The sequence below is a fragment of the Salvelinus alpinus genome, chromosome 11 (genome assembly GCF_045679555.1).
Source record: "Salvelinus alpinus chromosome 11, SLU_Salpinus.1, whole genome shotgun sequence".
Lineage (NCBI taxonomy): Eukaryota > Metazoa > Chordata > Actinopteri > Salmoniformes > Salmonidae > Salvelinus > Salvelinus alpinus.
In genome coordinates this window covers 63,130,289-63,154,960 of record NC_092096.1, presented here as the reverse complement: position 1 = coordinate 63,154,960, position 24,672 = coordinate 63,130,289, and the positions used below count along the sequence as shown (strand labels likewise).

Genomic DNA, 24,672 nt, shown 5'->3' with positions numbered 1-24,672 from the left:
ACAAAATTGTCACCAAATAGACACATTTCCTCATCTCATCGCCATATTTGTTTTTGTTTTGCTGCTCTTTTGCACACCGGTATCAAATCAAATCAAATTGTATTTGTCACATACTTATGGTTAGCAGATGTTAATGCGAGTGTAGCGAAATGCTTGTGCTTCTAGTTCCGACCGTGCAGTAATATTTAACAAGTAATCTAACAATTTCACAACAACTACCTTGATACACACAAGTGTAAAGGAATGAATAAGAATATGTACATAAAAATATATGGATGAGCGATGGCCGAACAGCATAGGCAAGATGCAGTAGATGGTATAGAGTACAGTATATAAATATGAGATGCGTAATGTAGGGTATGTAAACATTATATAAAGTGGCATTGTTTAAAGTGGTTAGTGATACATTTATTACATCCAATTTTTTATTATTAAAGTGGCTAAAGATTTCAGTATGTTGGCAGCAGCCACTCAATGTTAGTAATGGCTGTTTGAAAGTCTGATGGCCTTGAGATAGAAGCTGTTTTTCAGTCTCTCGGTCCCCGCTTTGATGCACCTGTACTGACCTCGCCTTCTGGATAATAGCGGGGTGAACAGGCAGTGGCTCGGGTGGTTGTTGTCCTTGATGATCTTTTTGGCCTTCCTGTGACATCGGGTGGTGTAGGTGTCCTGGAGGGCAGGTAGTTTGCCCCCGGTGATGCGTTGTGCAGACCTCACTACCCTCTGGAGAGCCTTACGGTTGTGGGCGGAGCAGTTGCCGTACCAGGCGGTGATACAGCCCGACAGAATGCTCTCGATTGTGCATATGTAAAGGTTTGTGAGTGTTTTTGGTGACAAGCCGAATTTCTTCAGCCTCCTGCACATCCTCATCTGCACATATATCACTCCAATGCAAATTGCTAAATTGTAATTACTTCCCCACTATTGGCCTATTGATTGCCTTACCTCCTTACTTCATTTGCACACACTGTATACAGATGTTCAATTGTGATATTGACTGTATGTTTGTTTATTCCATGTGTAACTCTGTATTGTTGTTTGTGTCACACTGCTTTGTTTTATCTTGGCCAGGTCGCAGTTGTAAATGAGAACTTGTTCTCAACTGGCCTACCTGGTTAAATAAAGGTGAAATTATTTTTTAAATATTTTTTAAATTCAGTAAAACAGAAGACACATCTCATTAGGACACAAGGCACATCAAATATGCAAATCTACCTCTTTTTTGGTTTCATGCTAATTTAGAATCAAAAGCACCCCGCATAGTTAAGCCCAGAATTATATTCTGTGGATGCAGTGGCTTCCAATTGGTAGTTACTGTACAGTCTTGTCCCATCGCTGCAACTCCCGTACTGACTCTGGAGAGGCGAAGGTCGAGAGCCATGCATCCTCCAAAACACAACCCTGCCAAGCCGCACTGCTTCGTGACACGCTGCTAGCTTAACCCGAAAGCCAATCGCAACAATGTGTCGGAAGAAACACCATACAACTGGTGACCGTGTCATCGTGCATGCGCCCGGCCCTCCACAGGAGTTGCTAGAACGCGATGGGACAAGGACATCCCGGCCGCCCAAACCCTCCCCTAATCCGGACGACACTGGGCCAATTGTGCGTCACCTCATGGGTCTCCCGGTCGTGGCCGGCTGCGACACAGCTCGGGATCGTATCCGGATCTGTACTGATGCCTCAAGTGTCACGCCCTGACCTTAGAGAGCCTTTTTTATGGGCAAATCTATGTTTCTATTTCTTTGTTGGCCTAGTATGGTTCCCAATCAGAGGCAGCTGTGTATCGTTGTCTCTGATTGGGGATCATACTTAGGCAGCCCTTTTTCCCACCTTAGATTGTGGGATCTTGTTTTTGCATAGTTGCTGTCTAGCCCTGCAGAACGTTACGTTCGGTTTTTGTATTTTGTTGTTTTGTCGGAGTTCAGTATTAAAAATCACGAACACTTTCCACGCTGCGCTTTGGTCTCATTCTTCTAAAGACTGACGTAACATCAAGCACTGCAGTGCCTTAGACCGCTGCGCCACTCGGGGAGGCTGGTGCAATGTTTATAGGTGGTAGAGAAGGTTCAAAACAAGAGATAATTCAATATTGTTGTCATTGGTTGGTGTGTAGAACAGACTTTGTCATTAGTTTAAAGTAGAAAATGTGTGTTTTGCACTCCAAAAGTTGTCTAAAGTTTTTACTTAATTTTTCTGTTTCTTGAATAAAAAAATAAAAAAAAGTATCTGAAGAGGCCTCCCAGGTGGCGCAGTGGTCTAAGGCAATGCAGTGCCAGCTGTGCCAGCAGAGACTCTGGGTTCGAGCCCAGGCTCTGTTGCAGCCGGCCGCGACTGGGAGGTCCATGGGCCAACACACAATTGGCCTGGTTTCGTCCGGGTTTGGGAGGTAGGGATGTCCTTGTCTCATCGCGCACTAGTGACTTCTGTGGCGCGCCGGGCACAGTCCACGCTGACCAGGTCACTAGGTGTACAGTGTTTCCTCCGACACATTGGTGTGGCTGGCTTCCAGGTTGGATGCATGCTGTGTTAAGAAGCAGTGTGGCTTGGCTTCGTTGGGTTGTGTTTCGGAGGACACATGGCTCTCCTGAGCCCGTACGGGAGTTGTAGTGACAAGACAGTAACTACTAACAATTGGATACCATGAAATTGGGGAGAAAAAGGGGGTAAAGTATTTTTAAGTATCTGGAGAAGCATGTTTCGCCATAGGAGCCTTCTACAGTGTGACCTATTTACTGAAGCATTAAGAAAGCAATAGGCCTAAATTGCAAAAATGGACATTCAAGACATCTTGTTGATGTACGAAATGTAGCCTATCTTCTGTGAGTTACTTGGGTTGGGGAGAGTGAACTGTATAAGGCATAGGGACACAATCATTTTTCCCACATACACACAGAGAATAGAGTCTAGGGTAAAGAGAACAGAGGGGTGCAGAGTACAGAGAGAGAAAGACAGAGAGAGAGAGAGAGAGAGAGAGAGAGAGGAGCGGGGATCTGAGTCTAAGCGATACAGTAGTGGTAGGCTCCCCCATCACCATCTCCTTCTGGTCCACCTGAATGCTTGGGAAGGAATCAACCTTGCAGCAAAAAAAGACAAACACACAGGGGTAAAGAAAGACAGAAAGAGAGAGAGAGAGAGAGAGAGTGAGCTCACTCCATCCGATGCTGCCAGTGGCAAAAATACCCACTGAGGTGCTGAAAGCCCCACTAAAGAAAGAGAGAGAGAAAGAGAGAGTGAGATAAAGGAGTAGAGACTTGAGGGATGGTGAGCGACAGAGAGAGAGAGAGAGCGAGATAAAGGAGTAGAGACTTGAGGGATGGTGAGCGACAGAGAGAGAGTGAGAGAGAGAGAGAGAGAGAGAGAGAGAGAGAGAGAGAGAGAGAGAGAGAGAGAGAGAGAGAGAGAGAGAGAGAGAGAGAGATTAAATAGTAGAGACTTTAGGGATGGTGAGAGAGAGAGAGAGAGAGAGAGAGAGAGAGAGAGAGAGAGAGAGAGAGAGAGAGAGAGAGAGAGAGAGAGTGTGTGAGAAGATCGCGTGAGTGTGCAAGCCTCGAGATCCTCAGAGAGAGAGAGAGAAAGAAAGAGAGAGCAGAGAGCGGTAGAGAGCAGCAACAGCAACACTGAGAAATTGTAAGTGCTATGGATAAGTGGACTGCTGAAAGATAGCGGATAATGGACAAAGTGAGACGAAAGACAGTTCTCCACAGGTCTATCACATTTTTATCTATCCATCCATCCTGGAGAGGGAGAAGGAGAGAACGGAGGACTTGAACAGGCTGACTGGGATGGGACTCTGACACTACTCAGTTACCTGGATACGGTGAGTCTCTCCTTTCCTATGAGGACTCTGACAGTACTCAGTTACCTGGATATGGAGTCTCTCCTCTCCCATGCTTCCAGGAAAATATTAGATTTTCACTATATTCATCAAAGATCCACCACCATATATTACTGTAGGTATGAGGTACTTTTCTGCATACGCTTCTGTTTTACAACGCCAAACCCACCACTGGCATGTGTGGCCAAAGAGCTCTATGTTCATGTAATCTGACCATAGCACCGCCTGGAGTTTGATCAACGGCATTGGCGCTTAGATTGGAACCGGCTCTACGGTCAGATGAAGAACACAGAGCACTTTGGCCACGCACACCTGTAGTGAGTTTGGCGTTGAAAAACAGAAGTGTCTGCAGAAAAGTACGTCATACCCAAGGTCAAATATGGTGGTGGATCTTTGATGATATGGGGCTATTTTGCATGATTTATTGTCTATTCAAACAATGTATATGTAAATTCTACAGCTCACAATTTTATGCAAAAGACGAATTGTTGTTCAATATTTTGTTTATCAATAGATGATTATGTTTGATTATTGTTGATGATTATGATCTCCTGTCTTTGAGATTAATTGTGATGTCGTGCCTCTATCTCAGAGCAATACTGTAGGCTACCAATTTTTTGCTTTTGTAAGTCGACCATTATTACATGCGTCAAACACCTCCATTTCCCCCCCAAATAACAATATTTTCTTGTAATAAAATTGATCAACCACTAGAAGTTGTGCGTACGCATAGTCTGAGCTGTGCTCGGAGATACACACAATTTCGCGTCAAGTTCAAAATTGATAAATACCAACCTTTACAGTAGAAAATGGAATATAGAAGGTTCAGATGATTTTTTTGTACAAACACACCTTCAGTTCAACATCTAGTTTGGATTTACATTTGGTTGAGTTCATTTTTTAAAAACCTTTATTTAACTAGACAAGCCAGTTAAGAACAAATTCTTATTTACAATGACGGCCTACCCCAGACAACACTGGGCCAATTGTGCGCTGCCCTATGAGATGCAGCCTGAATTTGAACCAGGGACTGCAGTGACGCATCTTGCACTGCGATGGAGTGCCTTAGACCGCTGCACCACTCGGAGAGAGTTGTCAAGTAATGTGAACTCAACATGAAATCAACAAAACATTTCACCATGACATTGGATTTACAGTGGCTTACGAAAGTATTCACACCCCTTGGCATTTTTCCTATTTTGTTGCCTTGGAACTAAAATACATTTTTGGGGGGTTGGTATCATTTGATTTATACAACATGCCTACCACTTTGAAGATGCAAAATATTTATTATTGTGAAACAAACAAGAAATTAGACAAAAAAACAAAGAACTTGAGCGTGCATAACTATTCACCCCGCCCAAAGTCAATACTTTGTATAGCCACCTTTTGTAGCAATTACAGCTGCAAGTTTCTTGAGGTATGTCTCTATAAGCTTGGCACATCTAGCTACTGGAATTTTTGCCCATTCTTCAAGGCAAAACTGCTCCAGCTCCTGGGTTCTGCTGGTGTACAGCAATCTTTAAGTCATACCACAGATTCTCAATGGGATTGAGGTCTGGGCTTTGACTAGGTCATTCCAAGACATTTAAATGTTTCCCCTTAAACCACTTGAGTGTTGCTTTAGCAGTATGCTTAGGGTCATTGTCCTGTTGGAAGGTGAACCTCCGTCCCAGTCTCAAATCTCTGGGAGACTGAAACAGGTTTCCCTCAAGAATTTCTCTGTATTTAGCGCCATCCATCATTCCTTCAATTCTGACCAGTTTCCCAGTCCCTGCTGATGAAAAACAACCCCACAGCATGATGCTGCCTCCACCATGCTTCACTGTGGGGATGGTGTTCTCTGGGTGATGAGAGGTGTTGGGTTTGCGCCAGACATAGCGTTTTCCTTGATGGGCAAAAAACTACATTTTAGTCTCATCTGACCAGAGTACCTTCTTCCATATGTTTGGGGAGTCTCCCACATGCCTTTTAGCAAACACCAAACGTGTTTGCTTATTTTTTCTTTAATGTTTACATACCCTACACTACTCATCTCATATGTATATACTGTACTCTATACCATCTACTGCATCTTGCCTATGCCGTTCGGCCATCCCTCATCCATATATATTTTTATGTACATATTCTTATTCATTCCTTTACACTTGTGTGTATAAGGTAGTTGTTGTGAAATTGTTAGATTACTTGTTAGATATTACTGCACGGTCGGAACTAGAAGCACAAGCATTTCGCTACACTTGCATTAACATCTGCTAACCATGTGTATGTGACCAATAAAATTTGATTTGATTTGAGATGAATACTTTTGCAAGGCACTGTAGGTTATTAAAAGTTGGTTGAAAAAGACACGAAAAGCTCTTACAGTGATGACTTTTTGCAAATCGAATTAGTTTCCCACGTTGATTCAACGTCATTACATAGGTTCTTGGCCTCAAAATGACTTGGGAAATGTTTGATTTTCAACCAGTTTTTGTCCAGTGGGTTTGATAAATGAGGCCCATGATGGTCTGTTGACAGTTAATTGGACTTTGTGTATTCTGGTGCTGATTGGAAAAGTGGTTGTGTCTATTTCATACATGGAGTGGTCCCTTCTGCCTTGAATGCAATGCATGCCATTGTAGGAGCTTCCCTGCTTTGCTGCTAGTTATGGACTGGGCCAAAGAGCAAATCGTTTATTTCTTTGAATAGTTAATTATTTAAAATCCTGTGAATTCAAAGTGAATCAGGAAAATCTGCATGGATGTTTTCAAAAAGGGATGGAGGAGAAGAGAAAGAGAGAGAGAAAGAGAGAGACAGACAGAGAGAGAGAGAGAGACAGAGTATTTTTAATGTTGCAGTTGAAAGCAAGTTTGCTGCTATTCTACACATTTTGCCATGGGGCGGAAAGTACATTTCGCAATTCTATAACTCATTTCATGCAATTCTACTCATTTTGCCATGGGGCTGATCATTTGTTTAACAGTTTTACACCTAATGTCATGCAATTCTACTCATTTTGCCATGGGGCTGATCATTTGTTTAACAGTTTTACACCTAATGTCATGCAATTCCACACAAATGTTTGCAGTTTTGACATATTTATTATAGTTTCTTTTGCGTTTTGGGAAGTTGGTCCCTACAAAAGGGGGGAGGCCGCCAGTTGCCCATCCCTGGGTTAGGCCTTCTCTGTATTCCCATTCCTCCTATACTATCTGTCTTTCACCCACAGCTAAGTGGATCCTTTAATGTGGGTTTTAGGCTCTTTAGGACGCTTAATTAGCCCCTTTACAGTGAACCATAAATGGACCCTTTTAAGATGATTGATCAGTTATGCCTCACAGTTATTGATTGACTAGATACACTAGAAGCACAACTAGCTCACTCAACAACAGAGGAGCTGTCCTCATAGTATAACATGGTGGGGTTTCTTCCGTATGCACATCCTTGATTTGGGAATCGCAAGCACGCATAATTCCAAAGGGGCGGTCCACGACATAGAATGTGATTATATATACGTACATCATGTAGTGTAGCCTATTGTACCTCTGTGGGTGGTTGGTTATATTATTGACTACAGATGCAGTTCCAAGACTGCACCTGCATGGGTTCTGATAGTAAACGTGGAAAAGGTGACGTTGTGGTCCATGGACTGTGTAATATGATTGTGAGACTGATGAGCTACACCTGTTGCCTGACGACTCACCTTTATTTGAATTCCTCTGCTCTATCAATCGCTACGTACGTTCAGTCTGAAACTGACATCCTAGGAGTTGTTTGTGTGACTTTAAAAAAATGAGGGGCGTTGGTACAGAAACAAATTCATCGGCGATTGGATAATCTCGAACAAATCTGACCAATCAGTGTATCAAAGCTGATAACGTCATCATGTAGGCAGGCTCTGGCCTGTGCAGGCCCATGTGCTTAATATGAGCAGCTGATAAATACATATAAGAACACTTGTTTCAGTCCACGCATCAACCACTGTTTGAGGAGCATGTTCTCCCTGCGCGACAGGTGATATTCCACCCAAACTCTGTATGCCAAGGGCTCTAGAACCTTGTTCCTGCAGCTACCAAGTGCTTAACTTGGAAAACCAAGTGAATTCTGTTTGGGAACATCGATAGTAACATGTTTTCACAACTAAACATATTTCACTGACAGCCCGTCTGAGCGCTCTAGAAAGGAATAGAGGAGAGAGAGGAGGAGATTGAAACGTGTGGTGGTGAGATCTGAGCGCTCTAGGAAGGAATAGAGGAGAGAGAGGAGGAGATTGAAACGCCTGGTGGTGAGATCTGAGCGCTCTAGGAAGGAATAGAGGAGAGAGAGGAGGAGGTTGAAACGCGTGGTGGTGAGATCTGAGCGCTCTAGGAAGGAATAGAGGAGAGAGAGGAGGAGATTGAAACGTGTGGTGATGAGATCTGAGCGCTCTAGGAAGAAATAGAGGAGAGAGAGGAGGAGATTGAAACGCCTGGTGGTGAGATCTGAGCGCTCTAGGAAGGAATAGAGGAGAGAGAGGAGGAGGTTGAAACGCGTGGTGGTGAGATCTGAGCGCTCTAGGAAGGAATAGAGGAGAGAGAGGAGGAGATTGAAACGTGTGGTGATGAGATCTGAGCGCTCTAGGAAGGAATAGAGGAGAGAGAGGAGGAGATTGAAACGCGTGGTGGTGAGATCTGAGCGCTCTAGAAAGGAATAGAGGAGAAAGAGGAGGAGATTGAAACGCCTGGTGGTGAGATCTGAGCGCTCTAGGAAGGAATAGAGGAGAAAGAGGAGGAGGTTGAAACGCCTGGTGGTGAGATCTGAGCGCTCTAGAAAGGAATAGAGGAGAGAGAGGAGGAGATTGAAACGTGTGGTGGTGAGATCTGAGCGCTCTAGAAAGGAATAGAGGAGAGAGAGGAGGAGATTGAAACGCCTGGTGGTGAGATCTGAGCGCTCTAGGAAGGAATAGAGGAGAGAGAGGAGGAGATTGAAACGCCTGGTGGTGAGATCTGAGCGCTCTAGGAAGGAATAGAGGAGAGAGAGGAGGAGATTGAAACGCGTGGTGGTGAGATCTGAGCGCTCTAGGAAGGAATAGAGGAGAGAGAGGAGGAGATTGAAACGCGTGGTGGTGAGATCTGAGCGCTCTAGGAAGGAATAGAGGAGAGAGAGGAGATTGAAACGCCTGGTGGTGAGATCTGAGCGCTCTAGGAAGGAATAGAGGAGAGAGAGGAGGAGATTGAAACGCCTGGTGGTGAGATCTGAGCGCTCTAGAAAGGAATAGAGGAGAGAGAGGAGGAGATTGAAACGCCTGGTGGTGAGATCTGAGCGCTCTAGGAAGGAATAGAGGAGAGAGAGGAGGAGATTGAAACGCCTGGTGGTGAGATCTGAGCGCTCTAGGAAGGAATAGAGGAGAGAGAGGAGGAGATTGAAACGCCTGGTGGTGAGATCTGAGCGCTCTAGAAAGGAATAGAGGAGAGAGAGGAGGAGATTGAAACGCCTGGTGGTGAGATCTGAGCGCTCTAGGAAGGAATAGAGGAGAGAGAGGAGGAGATTGAAACGCCTGGTGGTGAGATCTGAGCGCTCTAGGAAGGAATAGAGGAGAGAGAGGAGGAGATTGAAACGCCTGGTGGTGAGATCTGAGCGCTCTAGGAAGGAATAGAGGAGAGAGAGGAGGAGATTGAAACGCCTGGTGGTGAGATCTGAGCGCTCTAGGAAGGAATAGAGGAGAGAGAGGAGGAGATTGAAACGCCTGGTGGTGAGATCTGAGCGCTCTAGGAAGGAATAGAGGAGAGAGAGGAGGAGATTGAAACGCCTGGTGGTGAGATCTGAGCGCTCTAGAAAGGAATACAGGAGAGAGAGGAGGTTTCTGGGACCAATCAGAACAGTCAAAATGTGTTTCCATTCTAGACATCGTCAGGGAGGGAGGCAAATCCAGATTTATTTTGGAGAAGAAACATCAGTTGGTAGGAATGATGTGGCTGGGTAGCCAGGCAACAACACCTGTATACCAGTGATCAGTGATAGCGAGTTGGTTGTCTGTTACTGATTACTTCCTGTTAGTGTCTACCTATGCCTATAATACTAATCATTTCTATAGCATATGTCTGATTCAGTGTCAGTGTCCATGTAAATTGGAAATGGTTTATGACAGAACTGTAGTTTGTATTGTAATGTATGGCTGTTAGTGTGGAGTTTGGTTTCTGTGACATGACAGTGAGTTTATGGCAGGGATCAGCAACTAGATTCAGCCACGAGACATTTTTTTCTTTTTTTTCTTGAGCGGATGGTCAGGGGGCCGGAACATAATTACAAATAACTTGTAGAATGCAAATTGACCGCAAGAAGCCCAAACAGATATAACATTTTACTAAAAGAATAATTTCAAGATCACATGTCTCTCTATTATGCATGGAAATACTTGGGAACAGTTTTCCAAAATGTAGAAATCATTTGGAGATGATTTCCTGTTTTTCTTTTACAGTCTTTCATGTCCAACAGTGAAAATATATGTTTTTAAATTAAAATAATAATAATCTGAAAACTTGGGTGGCCAAATAAACCCCCCCGCGAGCCAAATTCGGCTGGCAGGCCGCCAGTTGGGGAACCCTGGTCTATGGTGTGTGAAACTAAGTCTGAGCATTCTGTGACGTTAGTGAGTCTATAAAAGTATGTGGTGTTTGATACTGTTTGGATAGTTTAATCAGTGAGGAGCTGAAGCAGTTCCAGTAATATCGGTGGCAGACAGCCTTGCTGTCGAGTGAAGGGGCTGACTGGGTAGATAGACAGCAGCTCAAACAGCCAGACGGACTCAAGCTATCTTCCCTCTGACAGACTATTTCTCAGTGTCTCAGAAAAAAATCCATGGTGTCTTGTATATTAATTTCTCCAAAGAGTTGAGTGAGACCTGCCTATAGCTTAAGTTTAAAAAATAAATATATTTATTAACTCTATTTAGACAGTTATGAAATGCTTTGCACAGAGACTTGTATCTAAATCTGTCTTTAGGACCTTTTTCTCAGACCACCAACTTGACGGTACACATCGCTTGTCTATTTGTTGAACTACACAACATGTGGTTGGTTAGCGAGGCTAAATGTCATGTTTGATGTGTAATGAAGGTGCTGGTGCACCAACTGTTGGAGAGCAGAAATATTAAACATGCAATTAATTAAGAGGCATTTAATGAATTCTACAGCACGGCTGGAGAACTCACCTCCTGACAGATCATTATGGAATCAGAGATTCAGAAGTGATGTACCGGAAAATGTACAGCCTAAAGCGTAATACAACTGAAAACAGAAACCCCCCAAAAAATCCTACATTTTGCAAACATTGCTCACAACTAAATCAAGAATTCAATTCAATTTCAAGGATGCTATATAATGATGAATACCACAAACTACACTATTGAGAAGGTTACTGTGTTCTTATTCTCACTGAAACTTGCAAATGAAGCACCAACCACTTGCCTGTCAAGTTGTGACAACTGTTCCGTGTGTGGGGTTGTGCTACAGACTGTTATCAACATTAATGTTTAAACATAATTCACTATGAGACAGACCAGTTCCACTTCAATGACTCTCTGTCTCATGTTGTCCTGTTGTGTGTCTGTTTCCCTTCACCAAGTCATTAGAATAAATGCATGTCCTTCAGTAAGGACCGTGAGTGCTCTCTGGAGCTTTCAATGTCTTCTTGGTACTTGTCATTTGACCACAGGATGAAAGAGAGCATACCATTTCCTTGTCAATGCCCTGACAGCCAACCAACCAACAGACACAGAACATGCACACACGTGCACACACATGCACGTCCAAACACGCACGCACACACACAAACCGAAAAGCAAACTGCCATGCGTCTATACATACATTACATGACCAAAATTATGTGGACATCTGCTCGTCGAACATCTCATTACAAAATCATGGGCATTAATATGGAGTTGGTCCCCCTTTGCTGCTGTAATAGCCTCCACTCTTCTGGGAAGGCTTTCCACTAGATGTTGGAACATTGCTGCAGGGACTTGCTTCCATTCAGCCACAAGAGCATTATAGAGGTTGGGCACTGATGTTGGGCGATTAGGCCTGGCTCTCAGTCAGAGTTATAATTCATCCCAAAGGTGTTCGATGGGGTTGAGGTCAGGAGTCTGTGCAGGCCAGTCAAGATCTTCCACAATGATCTCGACAAACCATTTCTGTATGGACCTTGCTTTGTGCATGGGGGCATTGTCATGTTTAAACAGGAAAGGGCTTTCCCCAAACTATTGCCACAAAGTTAGAAGCACAGAATCGTCTAGAATGTCATTGTATGCTGTAGAGTTAAGATTTCCCTTCACTAGAACTAACAGGCCTATCCCAAACCATGAAAAACAGGCCCAGAACATTATTCCTCCTCCACCAAACTTTACAGTAGGCACTATGCATTTGAGCAGGAAGCGTTCTCCTGGCATCCGCCTAACTCAGATTAGTCCGTCGGACTGCCAGATGGTGAAGCGTGATTCATCACTCTAGAGAACGCGTTTCCACTGCTCCAGAGTCCAATGGCGGAGAGCTTTACACCACTCCAGCCAACGCTTGGCATTGCGCATGGTGATCTTAGGCTTGTGCTCCTCGGCCATGGAAACCCATTTCATGAAGCCCGACGAACAGTTATTGTTCTGACGTTGCTTCCGGAGGCAGTTTGGAACTCAGTAGTGAGTTTTGCAAAGGAGAATAAATGATTTTTACACCCTACGCGCTTCAGCTGTTACGCTCGTTGGTGGAATGAGTGGACCAAGGTGCAGCGTGGTAGGCCGAAAAAAAAGAGAGAAAAAATAAACGTAACGTCTAGTAGGGCTAAACAGTGGAAAAAAGCTGCATAAGTATGATCCCCAATCAGAGACAACGATAGACAGCTGCCTCTGATTGGGAACCATACCCGGCCAACAAAGAAATAGAAAACATAGATTGCCCACCCTAGTCACACCCTGACCTAACCAAACAGAGAATTAAAAGGATCTCTAAAGTCAGGGCGTGACATCAGCACTCGGCAGTCCCGTTCTGTGAGCTTGTGTGGCCTACCACTTCACGGCTGAGCCGTTGTTGCTCTCAGACGTTTCCACTTCACAACAACAGCACTTATTGTTGACCGGGGCAGCTCTAGCAGGGCAGAAATTTGATCAACTGACTTGTTGGAAAGGACACATCCTATGACGTGTCCTTTGTCTATGGAGATTACATGGCTGTGTTCTCGATTTTCTACACCTGCCAGCAAACGGGTGTGGCTGAAATAGCAAAATCCACTAATTTGAAGGGGTGTCCACATACTTTTGAATATTTAGTGCACTTTGATGAGAAAGTACAATCTCAGAGACTTTCGCGTGTCACATATTCAGTTTCTCTCTTTCTGATTGCCCTTTGAAGACATCAGAGGATAGTGTTTCCATCAACTCCATCAAACACTGTAGAGGGAGACAGGGATAAGAGAGCCTGACTTGAGCTTTATTTCTATATTTAAATATATCAAGTCAGGCTCTCTTATCCCCGTCTCTCTCTATAGCACTTTACTGTTATGTGAAATGCCAATATTGCGTTGAGATGAGGAAAGGCTCCAGGCTCTGAGTACCTTAAGCCATTGGAACCATCCAGTGTATGAAGTGCTTACAAATGTAGGCCCTTTTTTTTATAGATGTGTTCTCCCCACAGGTCCTTTTCCCACTACTTTGTAATCCACCCAACTGATCATATGAAAATAGGGGGAACATTTCTGAAGAAGCAATTTCATAAACACTACTATGACACAAACCAATTTGGTTCTAAATTGCATGGTGAGAAATGTACTATTTTAATACTTATGGAATCATTAAAGCAGGAATTATGCTGTGGCTTTTGTTTTCCAAAGCAAATTAAATGATACAGGAGGTGAAAGGAAATGGGCCTTTAGAGATGTGATAATGAACCAGTGTGTGTGTGTGTGTGTGTGTGTGTGTGTGTGTGTGTGTGTGTGTGTGTGTGTGTGTGTGTGTGTGTGTGTGTGTGTGTGTGTGTGTGTGTGTGTGTGTGTGTGTGTGTGTGTGTGTGTGTGTGTGTGTGTGTGTGTGTGTGCGCGCGCGCGTGATGGGGAACAGTGTATTTTGCATCTGCTTAACAAAATAACCGTGTCTGCATAATGCCTTTTAGGTAAAAACAGATAATATGGTAGTTTCATGATGGTTCCATGACTTATTTACGATTTCAAAAGCACTATAGACATGACTAACAATGTGTTGCTCAATGAAAAATCAACATAGACTTTGATGGTATTTGTATAATTTGTGCCTTGATCGAGTGGCCATTACCAAATCCTGAACTGCTAATGGATAGTGTATGATATTACAATATCCATTCGGGAACATGAAACACTGCTGTCAACTTCAAAGGTGGTCGTTTCAGTACACTCCGGTGGACGGAGAATAATCAATGCTGCTGCCTGTCTCCAAGGTGGAGCTTGTCAGGGGAAGAGTGATGAGGTGAGTGATGGACAAATAAATAGTAAGGGGTGAGAGGGCATGATTAGAGGGAGACAATCAGAGCAAGGCAGAGAGAGTGGGAGAGACAGACAGACAGAGAAACAGACAGACAGAGGAGTATGCTGAGTGGAAGGATGGATCATAATAATGGATGAAATGGAGAGAACATTTGAAAACCATTTGTGTTTGATACAATTCCATTTACTCCATTCCAGACATTATTATGATCCGTCTTCCCCTCACTCAGCAGCCTCCACTACGACAGCCCAAATCCTTCCAAACTTCATTACCCAAACAAAGCTACACCTTCCTCGATGCTGTCCCAACCATGTGTTTTAAAAGGATGGTGGACTGACTAGAGGTGGTAGCAACTTAGACTAATGTCGCCCTGCCATCCACAGGGAAATTTAAAAATGGGAAAGGGGGATACCTTGTCAGTTGTACAACCGAATACCTTCAACTGAAATGTGTCTTCCACATTTAACCCAACCCCTCTGAATCAGAGAGGTGCGGTGGGCTGCCATAATCAACATCCACATCTTCAGGGCCCAGGGAACAGTGGGTGCCTTGCTCAGGGGTAGAACTACAGATGTATACCATGTCAGCTCAGGGATTCAAACCAGCAACCTTTTGGTTAATGGCCCAACGCTCCAACCACTAGGCTACCTGCTGCATGGACGTGATGTTGCGTCGACCTGATTGGGAAACTTTCCGGCTGATTAAATTGCCTTGGTCCCTCTGACCCCCAACCCCATCTCCCACTCCGCCAATTATAAAGTCTGCATGTTTTATTAGAGGTTCACTGTGACTACCATTGCCTGAGTTTTGGGGTTGCCCTCACTGGCCACCAGGGGACACTAGATCCCATTGACACCCTGTAGTGAGCTGTGGTTAGTTTAGAGTAGTCACAAAGATACTTTTTGTGTTGGCCAGAAATCATCACTGGTTATGATGATGTAGGGAATTGTCTTCTATTATCTGTCTCCCACTCAAATACAGTAGTCATCACCAAGCTCTTTATCTATTGAAATAAAACAAACCGGTGCGTTCAATATCAAATCAAAATCAATGTTTATTTGTCACGTACATAGAGCAGGTATAAATGATGTCTACTTGCAAGCTCCCTTTAACAATGCAGTACAGATATCAATATACTCAACAACAAAAACATAGAAATACTACTATATATTAGTAACTGAATACAAGGAATACAATGAACATAATAAGACACATGGATCGGGTAGAATAATATTCTATTCGTCAGCAGTAATGGAGTTGAACCCTGTCTGACAGTGTCCCCTAGGAGATATGTCTCAAAATTGAGGTTTAATTCACTGGGATCTATGGAAGATATTGTCCAGCTGGGACCTGCTGCTGTTACTTTGCTCTCTTTCACAGCCTTTCTCTTTCCCTCTGATATACACCCTTTGCATGTCATTTTCTCCTGCTGTTCCTGTCTCTGTCTCCTCTGTCTCCTCTGTCTCCTCTGTCTCTGTCTGTGTTTGTCTCGCATCTTTTCTCTCGCACAGCCATTTTCTCTCTGCCCTCTACCTCATATATTCATTTACACCATTTGTCTTCTTTCTGTAGTTTCTCTCGCTCTCTCTCTTGCTCTCTCTCTCCTATCATTGCTAGACGATGCTTATCCAGCTGTCCATCTCCTCCTTTCTCTCTTTCTCTCTCCCTTTCCTACGTTCATCAATATCTGTTTCGCTGAGTGTTCAGAGAACAAGCGTGGCATGAATGTTATTTTAGCCTTTGAATGCTTTACGTCAATCTTCCCCTTCAAAACCCTACGTAGTGCCTAAAGTTCTAATCCAAGCTCTCGTCCTCAAGAGGAGCCTACAGCGCTAATCTACAGTATATCGCTAATCCGAGCTCTCGTCCTCAAGAGGAGCCTATATCGCTAATCCGAGCTCTCGTCCTCAAGAGGAGCCTATATCGCTAATCCGAGCTCTCGTCCTCAAGAGGAGCCTATATCGCTAATCCGAGCTCTCGTCCTCAGGAGGAGCCTATATCGCTAATCTGAGCTCTCGTCCTCAAGAGGAGCCTATATCGCTAATCCGAGCTCTCGTCCTCAAGAGGAGCCTATATCGCTAATCTGAGCTCTCGTCCTCAAGAGGGGCCGGTAGCGCTAATCCGAGCTCTCGTCCTCAAGGTGAGTCTATATCGCTAATCCGAGCTCTCATCCTCAAAATGAGCCTAGATTGCTAATCCAAGCTCTCGTCCTCAAGAGGAGCCTACAGTATATCGCTAATTCAAACTCTCGTCCTCAAGAGGAGCCTATATCGCTAATCCAAGCTGTCGTCCTCAAGAGTGGCCTATAGCGCTAATCCGAGCTCTCGTCCTCAAGGTGTGCCTATATCGCTAATCCAAGCTCTCGTCCTCAAAATGAGCCTATATTGCTAATCCAAGCTTTCGTCCTCAGGGTGAGCCTATATTGCTAATCCAAGCTCTCGTCCTCAAGAGGGGCCTACAGTATATCGCTAATCCAAGCTCTCGTCCTCAAGAGGAGCCTATATCGCTAATCCAAGCTGTCGTCCTCAAGAGGGGCCTATAGCGCTAATCCAAGCTGTCGTCCTCAAGTGGAGCCTATATCGCTAATCCAAGCTCTCGTCCTCAAGAGCCGGTGAGATCAAAATAAATGAGTGACTCATATTAGCGACTTAATTACTTCACAACCTTTTCTGGTTAACCTATTTCTATGCTTGTCTCGCATCTTTTCTCTCGCACAGCCATTTTCTCTCTGCCCTCTACCTCATATATTAATTTACATCATTTGTCTTCTTCCTGTAGTTTCTCTCGCTCTCTCTTGCTCTCTCTCTCCTATCATTGCTAGACAATGCTTATCCAGCTGTCCATCTCCTCCTTTCTCTCTTTCTCTCTCCCTCTCCTACGTTCATCAATATCTGTTTCGCTGAGTGTTCAGAGAACAAGCGTGGCATGAATGTTATTTTAGCCTTTGAATGCTTTACGTCAATCTTCCACTTCAAAACCCTACGTAGTGCCTTCCTGTGTTCTCCTTCTCTGCTCTGGGTAGAAGAAGCCCCCAGGGACTGATCTAGGATCAGCTTGTTCTCCCCAAATCCTAACCACAACTATTAACTTCACCCTATACCAGGGGTCAACAGGTCGGCAACAGACTGCCCGCGAGCCAAAACCAGCCTGGGAGTGATTAAAATAAATAAATAAAAAATCTATTAAATATCAGCAAACAAAATCTGTTTTGATTTAGAAAATGTGTTCCCAAGTAGTCCCACAAATACAAAATGAGACCTGATTTTTTTTCAACGTAATCAAGGTATACGAATACAACCTCTTGTGGGGCTTAGCTGTGGTAAATTAGTATTTGACAAATTATTCTAATTATGTTCCAGCCCCCCAACTGAATCTAGTAGCCTACCACTGTACTATACCTTCAGCTCAGCCTTGTTTATCATGCCCGGCAGTCTAGTACCGCTGTGAGTAGAAATGGCGCCATGACTCAGGCATAATGGAACGGGACAAGGTGACCCTTAAAGAATCAATAAAAGATACGTGATGATTGGTTGATAGAGATCAGCAATATCACAAGCCACAGTGTTAATGCTCACTTCATATCTCTACAGTTCTGCCTCGCCCTGCCAGCTACACACATGCACACAGACACTCACACTGCACACACATACACACACACACTCACACATATACACACACACACAAATGCGCACACACACATATATACACACACATGCACACACACACACACACACACAAATACGAACATACACGCACGCATGCAGCCACACAAGCAGTCTTGCACTATTTTGATATCAGCCTTTGGTATTCTGTATGGATGCACGCGTGACTGTCAGTCGCTTTGTATAACACACTCAAACAAAAACAAGTTAGGTTATACAGATGTCATTTCCCCTTATGGCTATTCAGTCTTGTACAAACACTACAGGTCATTCTTAAAATGTCATGTCGGTGTGACGACTGGGAAATGCGAAGGCGACATGGAGTTGTAGCTTGCCGTGATCATGTGACCTCAATTACCTTTTTGTTCCATTAAGGTGCAGAGAGACTGTGATACCTCAATATTTAATCATAAGCTGTCAAAGGAAGACTCTCACGGCCGAATGTTTTCTTGTCTATGAAATAATCACAAACTGGTGGATGAACAGCTATACAAAACAACAATTCATGCATCAACCTTTTCTTTTCAATTTAAACTATTAAATAAAAAAGAGTGCGCAATATACGGGGCATTTAACATTCAGGCCTGTTCAGACTCTGCCATGAGGAAACAGAATCAACAGATCACTGTCAGGTTTTGGCCAAGACTGTTCGGGTTTTGGTCACTAGATGTCCCCATTGCACCTTTTTTGTACCTTTTGTTTTTCTTGCTCTAATTATTGTTTGCACCTGTAGGTCATTCCCTTGTTAGTATTTAAACCCTGTGTGTTCCTCAGTTCCTTGCTCAGTGTTTGTAAGTTAGCACCCAGCCTCAGCCCAAGCCTTGTTCTTTACAGATATTTCTTTTATTGGATTTTCCAGAGGTTCTCTGGTTTAGTTCTTGTGTATATTTTGAGTAGTCTTTTGAGGTTTGTTTTTTCCCTGCTGTTTTTTACCACTTTGTGGAGTTTCTTTTGTATTTTGGAGGATTTCCATTTTGTGCCTCTTGGCTTTATTTTTGGACATTGTGGATTTAGTTTCTTTGCCTGAAGATTTTGTTCTTTAATTAAACCACCATCTCTAGTACTGCTGTGTCTGCCTCATCTTCTGGGTTCTGACGATTATTAGTGACTGTTTCTCGCACCGGGTCCTGACAATCACTTTTGGTGATGTCCTTCGATGGCTCACTTTTGGAGTCAGGTCCAGGAGTGGTTGTTAAGTCATAATGTCTGTGTTCAGATGGACCTTACAACCAGTACTGTTAGGAGATCTGAACAACCACCATCAATCAATGGGGAAATATGATTATACTCTTAGATAAAGTTTATTTTTATTTTTACAAATGGTCCAAATGGAGACGTTCAAAGACCCTCGTAAGACATCACAGAAAAATATACATAAATAGTAAAATGGTAGTGTACTGGGAAATATTGGTTTAGTTTGTAGACATCTGAGGGTTAGAATTTAGATTAGTGTACTGTATATGTAATCGAACATAGCAGTAAGTATCAGCAGAAGACGTATTGTTGTCCAGCCATTAGCTTACTCCAATCAATGGAAGGGTGGTAGTGCCTTTTTCATTTTTTTTAAGAACTAGGTGGATTAGAAATAATGCAAACAATTACTTTGAAAGAACCCATGGTCTATCTGCAATGTTGATACTGATCTGCCCCATGTGATAGCTACATCTAATGAAACCTCAGAGTTCTTAGAGCCAGAACTCTTCTGCTGTTTTGGTTGGAGTTCCTTTAGGGACTAGGCCAGTGATTGCTCTTTGTGTTTTCTTACAGGCTTCCTGGACTCAAAGAAAAGTGGGGGTGTAGCAGGGAAGAGCTCAAACCAAAACCCAGTGATTTACATGGACTTGTTCAGCCTGGGTGTAACGATGCAGAATTCACCGCAACACTTCTTACCACAAACCACTCCTGAGTGTGCCATTGGACCAGCTTGGACGGACCAGACAGAACAGGGCAGAACAACTCCCAACCACTCCAGAATTCTCTCCAACAGGACATTGTAATCAATCGAAAGGAATGTTCTCCCATGGCCAAGTTTTGAGTGATACCCAGAAACCTTGCCTGATTTTAATTAAAGAAAATACTCCTAAGAACCGCTTACAAACAGATCGGTAATAAGATGTGAGTTTATTTGTGAATGAATATGGAATGTTAAGCGTTTGGCTGCCAAGAATTCATTGTTTCAGCCTCCTAAATTGCTTCAGTGCCCTTATCGGTTGGTTGAGAAGCTGGGTTCTATAATGAGAAATCCCTGGGAAACACGAGAACTGAGAGAGACTCAAGGACTCTGATTTAGTTCAGATTAACCTCATCTATGGACCCTGAGAAAAGAGAATAACATTTGACAGATATAACATTCTCTTCAGAGCCGCACCTACAGTATACAAAGTATGAGGATCTCTCCTGCTCCTGCTGCTCCTTCCTCAATCCTTTTTGACCCATTTATTTAAAGGAGTTTAACAGAGACCCATGGTACTTTACACTAAAGCAACACTTTGGCGATAACGAAGAGCCAGCTAAGCACATTGAGTAGTGTACTAAATTCTATAATGTGACATAGAGACTCATAGATTTAGCCGGTGGGAACTTGTGGGAACAGACACCGGTTGGAATGTGGTTTTAACCAATCAGCATTCAGGATTAGACCCATCCGTTGTATAAAAAATGATATACACAAAGTCAGATCTTAGCTCCCAGTAGGAGAAACCCAAAATTGAGGTAAACTGGACAAAATGGACAACATGGCCGCCAATGGGACTAGCAACTACCCAGCATACCCCACCGACTTCCCCTACAACTCCAGCCTAGACTATGAGGACTACGACCAGGAACCTGACACCAGCAAGATCATCATCCCCTCCATCTACGCCCTGGTCTGCTGCGTGGGTCTAACAGGCAACACCATGGTTATCTATGTTATCCTTAAGTACGCTAAGATGAAAACCGCCACCAATATTTATATATTGAATCTGGCAATTGCAGATGAACTGTTTATGTTGAGTGTGCCGTTTCTGGCGACATCGGCGGCTGTACGTCATTGGCCATTTGGCTCGCTCATGTGCCGTCTGGTGTTGAGCGTGGACGGCATCAACATGTTTACGTCCATCTTCTGTCTGACGGTGTTGAGCGTGGATCGATACGTGGCCGTGGTTCACCCTATCAAAGCTGCCCGCTACCGCCGACCGACTGTTGCCAAAGTAGTCAACGTCTGCGTGTGGGGCCTCTCGCTCCTCGTCATCCTCCCCATTATAATTTTCGCTGACACGGTCCCGGCGCAGGACGGCGGCGTGGACTGCAACTTTCTGTGGCCCGAGGCAGCGTGGTCGGAGGCATTCGTGGTCTACACCTTCCTGCTCGGCTTCCTGCTTCCTGTGGGCGCAATCTGCCTCTGCTACTGCCTGATGGTGGCACGCATGCGGGCGGTCGGGCTGAAAGCCGGTTGGCTGCAGCGGCGACGCTCTGAGAAAAAGATCACACGGATGGTGGTGTGTGTGGTGGCGGTTTTTGTCCTCTGCTGGATGCCTTTCTACATCGTCCAGCTGGTCAGCGTGTTCCACCACCCTCCCAACCCCATGGTCACCCAGCTCTTCGTCATCCTAAGTTATGCCAACAGCGGCGCCAACCCAATCCTCTATGGCTTTGTGTCGGATAACTTCCGCCGGTCGTTCCAGAGGATTGTGTGTTTCCGTTGGTTGGAGTCTGGGCTGGACTGTGAACAGGTGGACTACCGTGCTGTAGCCCTGAAGAGACAGGCCACCAATGGACAAAAAGACTTCCCTAAAGAATGCCTGGCATCTGATATGGTGTTCCGGAATGGGACATATACCTCACGCACTACTACATTGTGACTGGGACCAGGTGTTGTGGATGAAACCCCACACTGAGAGTGATGGGGAAGCAACGAATGACAAAGAATAAAACCACACATGAACAATGAGAGAGGCTAGTTTTGATAAGGACCAATTAAAAACATTTAATAAATGATGTTCTCTATATGCTGTGACCATTATACGAGCACTATTTAACTTCATACCACAGCGTTGTTGAATACTCGTTTCTGATTGGCTAGAAGGGCAATCTAGAATGGGCATTAAACAAGATATACGGGATACCTAATCAAGACGCACTATAAAGCACTGCACATGCTACAACGTTAGAGAAAGCTAAACTAGCAACCACACAAACCGATTATTGGATACATTGACAACGCAGGTCCAATGAGAACCTAGCTAGCTAGCTAGCATTCATTTGTTTTTGCAGAGACATCTGATGACCTAACGTGGTGAGTGATGGAATGAACATGAATTTCTATGCTGTCAAATCCACATGTTTCTAGTTTGACTTGTTTTCAGCCACTGATATTGAATTAGGTTGTCATATTGGCAGGTTTGCTAGCAACAAATTATTTAGCTAGCTTCTAGCCTTGTGTTTGATATGCAATGCGATCTCCTCAGTAAAAAATAAAAAAGTGCCCTGACGAGAAGGGAAACTTTTCTCTGCCAGGCAAAATCACATCATCAGCTCATTGTTATGGATGTATCCAAATGAATGTCAGTAGAAAACAGCTTAAACGCAAATGCGGCTACTTTTCTGTTAATTCTGGCTGCAGATGTTGACGTGACTGTGTTAGCCATGGTTGGCTAGTTAGAAAGCAAGGGATAAGAACGTTGTCAGACAGCATGGCAATAAAAAATAAATAAAAATAACAATGGGTCTTGTCCATAGATGTAGAACAAAAGTAATGAACAACAGCGATAGAACTACGACCAGATTTAGTGGAAAGATGAAAGTATGAATTCACTTACCAAAATGAAAATATCATGATTGTTATTTATATCGATAAATGTGTGCTTTAATATTGTTTGTTGGAAACTGTGGTATAAGCGGGATAAACTCCTCCGTTCTGTACATTACCCCTGCCTCGTCCCACTGCATCATCCATTATTTCCAAGGTAATGTACAGAACGTCGGCGTCTATCCCAACGCATAGCACAGGAGAATGTACGCACAAAATGGAGACTTTAGATGTCAGTGTGTTGGTTGACTTAAAGCAGGTGACAACTTCTCGTATTGAAGTGGTGCAGCTATGACAAGTTCATGATTGACTTTGCATTGGTCTTTTATCTGGAGTTTACAGTACATATGTTTGTTTGACCCGTGTCTGCCTGTCTGTAAATCTATTGTATCTGCTATATATTAAATCATTCATTTATTTGTTTATTTATTTGGGGGTTTATCATGTTGTTTCATTTTTTTATTTAACCTTTATTTACAAAGGCAAGTCAGTTTTAAGAACAAATTCTTATTTACAATGATGGCCTACACCAGCCAAACCCGGTGCTTGGCTTAAGTACATGGACAATAATTGAATAATTGACATACTCATTTGCCACAGAGGTCAAGTCTCTGAATCATTCTAGGGGTTATAAAGTATTCATGCCAAAAGTCTCTGAGTGTTACTGTGTTCTCTGTTTCTTTCATTTGCTCAAACAAGCTCAGACAAGCAGCCCAAATGGACAACTGTAAATAGCCAAGCTGAAATAAATGTTCCATTTGGAACTGTGGTCATCCTTTTACAACAAGAATTGTACACACACACACACACACATTATTTCAGCAACCGATCTGTACAATCAATCATTTTCTCAAGGTTCTGTATCATCGGTGAGGTCTATCCAATTGATTTGCCTTGCGTCGCTTATGGAATGATATCGCCGTGGAGATGTCACAATAAATGAATGAGATTGTGTCTGGTGATTAACCCCGCGAGGTATGAACCAACAGGTCGACCTGGCCAATCAGGAAACTTTATCCACATTACCACTATCTCCTCCATCCAACTGGTGACATCACTGTATCTAATCTATATAGTTAAGCCATGACAGCAGAGCCAAACCTTGTCCACACACACACACCCACACACGCTTTAAATCCCCCCTCCAGATGGCCCCGTTTAGCGTGTGATTAGTTTTGCTGCTGATTCAATGAGACCAGCTCTGTTTGGATGGATTCTAAATAAAGTGCCTCAGCGTTTTGGAACCGCAGTGACTCTTCACCTGTATGTTCTGTCATAATCAGGACCCTACATCAAGTTAATGACAATGTTACGCAGAGGTTAGGACTAGGGCCAGGAGTTTTTCCTGGTCAGTTCACATGACCTGGAAAAAACAACAAGCTCTCACAGGCTCCGAAGTTGCTCCGAACGTCAAATTTCAAAGTGTTTTTGACAACCTGGGTTGTCTCCTCATATCATTCTGTTTTTCCAAACGTCAAATCTTGAAGTTTCTCTTAATGTCAAATTTAGAAGGTTAGGGGTTAAGGCTTTGGATAGGGTTAAAACATTTAGTTAGGCACTCATTCCGAATGGTTAAGTTAAGGGATAAGGTTTGGGATATGGATAAAACCCCCAAAACTAAAAACAAGTGTCCACCAATGGGATTGAACACGCAACCTACTTGATGCCCCTTGTGGACGGTTTTGAAGGCATTTCCCGATGTCCTCAGGACAATGATAGATGACCAATTCATACGTTTCTCTTGAGCAATCTGCCTAGGAAAAACTCATGGACCCAGTGATGACTCGAAAATAAGGCCTGCCGTTATTTATGACCAGGTAACCTGACCAGGAAAAACTCCTGGCCGTGTAGCCATAATGCCTGCATAAACATGACTTAAAGCTATACATGTAATGGGCGTTAATGACTACATATGTTGTGT

The 24,672-nt window shown here is 43.6% G+C and overlaps 1 protein-coding gene across 1 annotated transcript; it reads left to right on the top strand.

The window, feature by feature from the left end:
- Nucleotides 1-3,441: 3,441 nt before the first annotated feature.
- Nucleotides 3,442-23,515, top strand: LOC139534637 (somatostatin receptor type 1-like). Its single transcript, XM_071333929.1, has 2 exons — nucleotides 3,442-3,820; nucleotides 19,730-23,515. Exon 2 carries the CDS (start codon nucleotides 20,689-20,691, stop codon nucleotides 21,802-21,804), a length of 1,116 nt encoding a protein of 371 aa, XP_071190030.1. The 5' UTR covers nucleotides 3,442-3,820; nucleotides 19,730-20,688; the 3' UTR covers nucleotides 21,805-23,515.
- The last annotated feature ends 1,157 nt before the right edge of the window (nucleotides 23,516-24,672 follow it).

What these genes read in the sequence shown, in the direction of transcription:
- LOC139534637 (XM_071333929.1), top strand. Translation starts at nt 20,689, where the DNA reads ATGGACAACATGGCCGCCAATGGGACTAGCAACTACCCAGCATACCCC.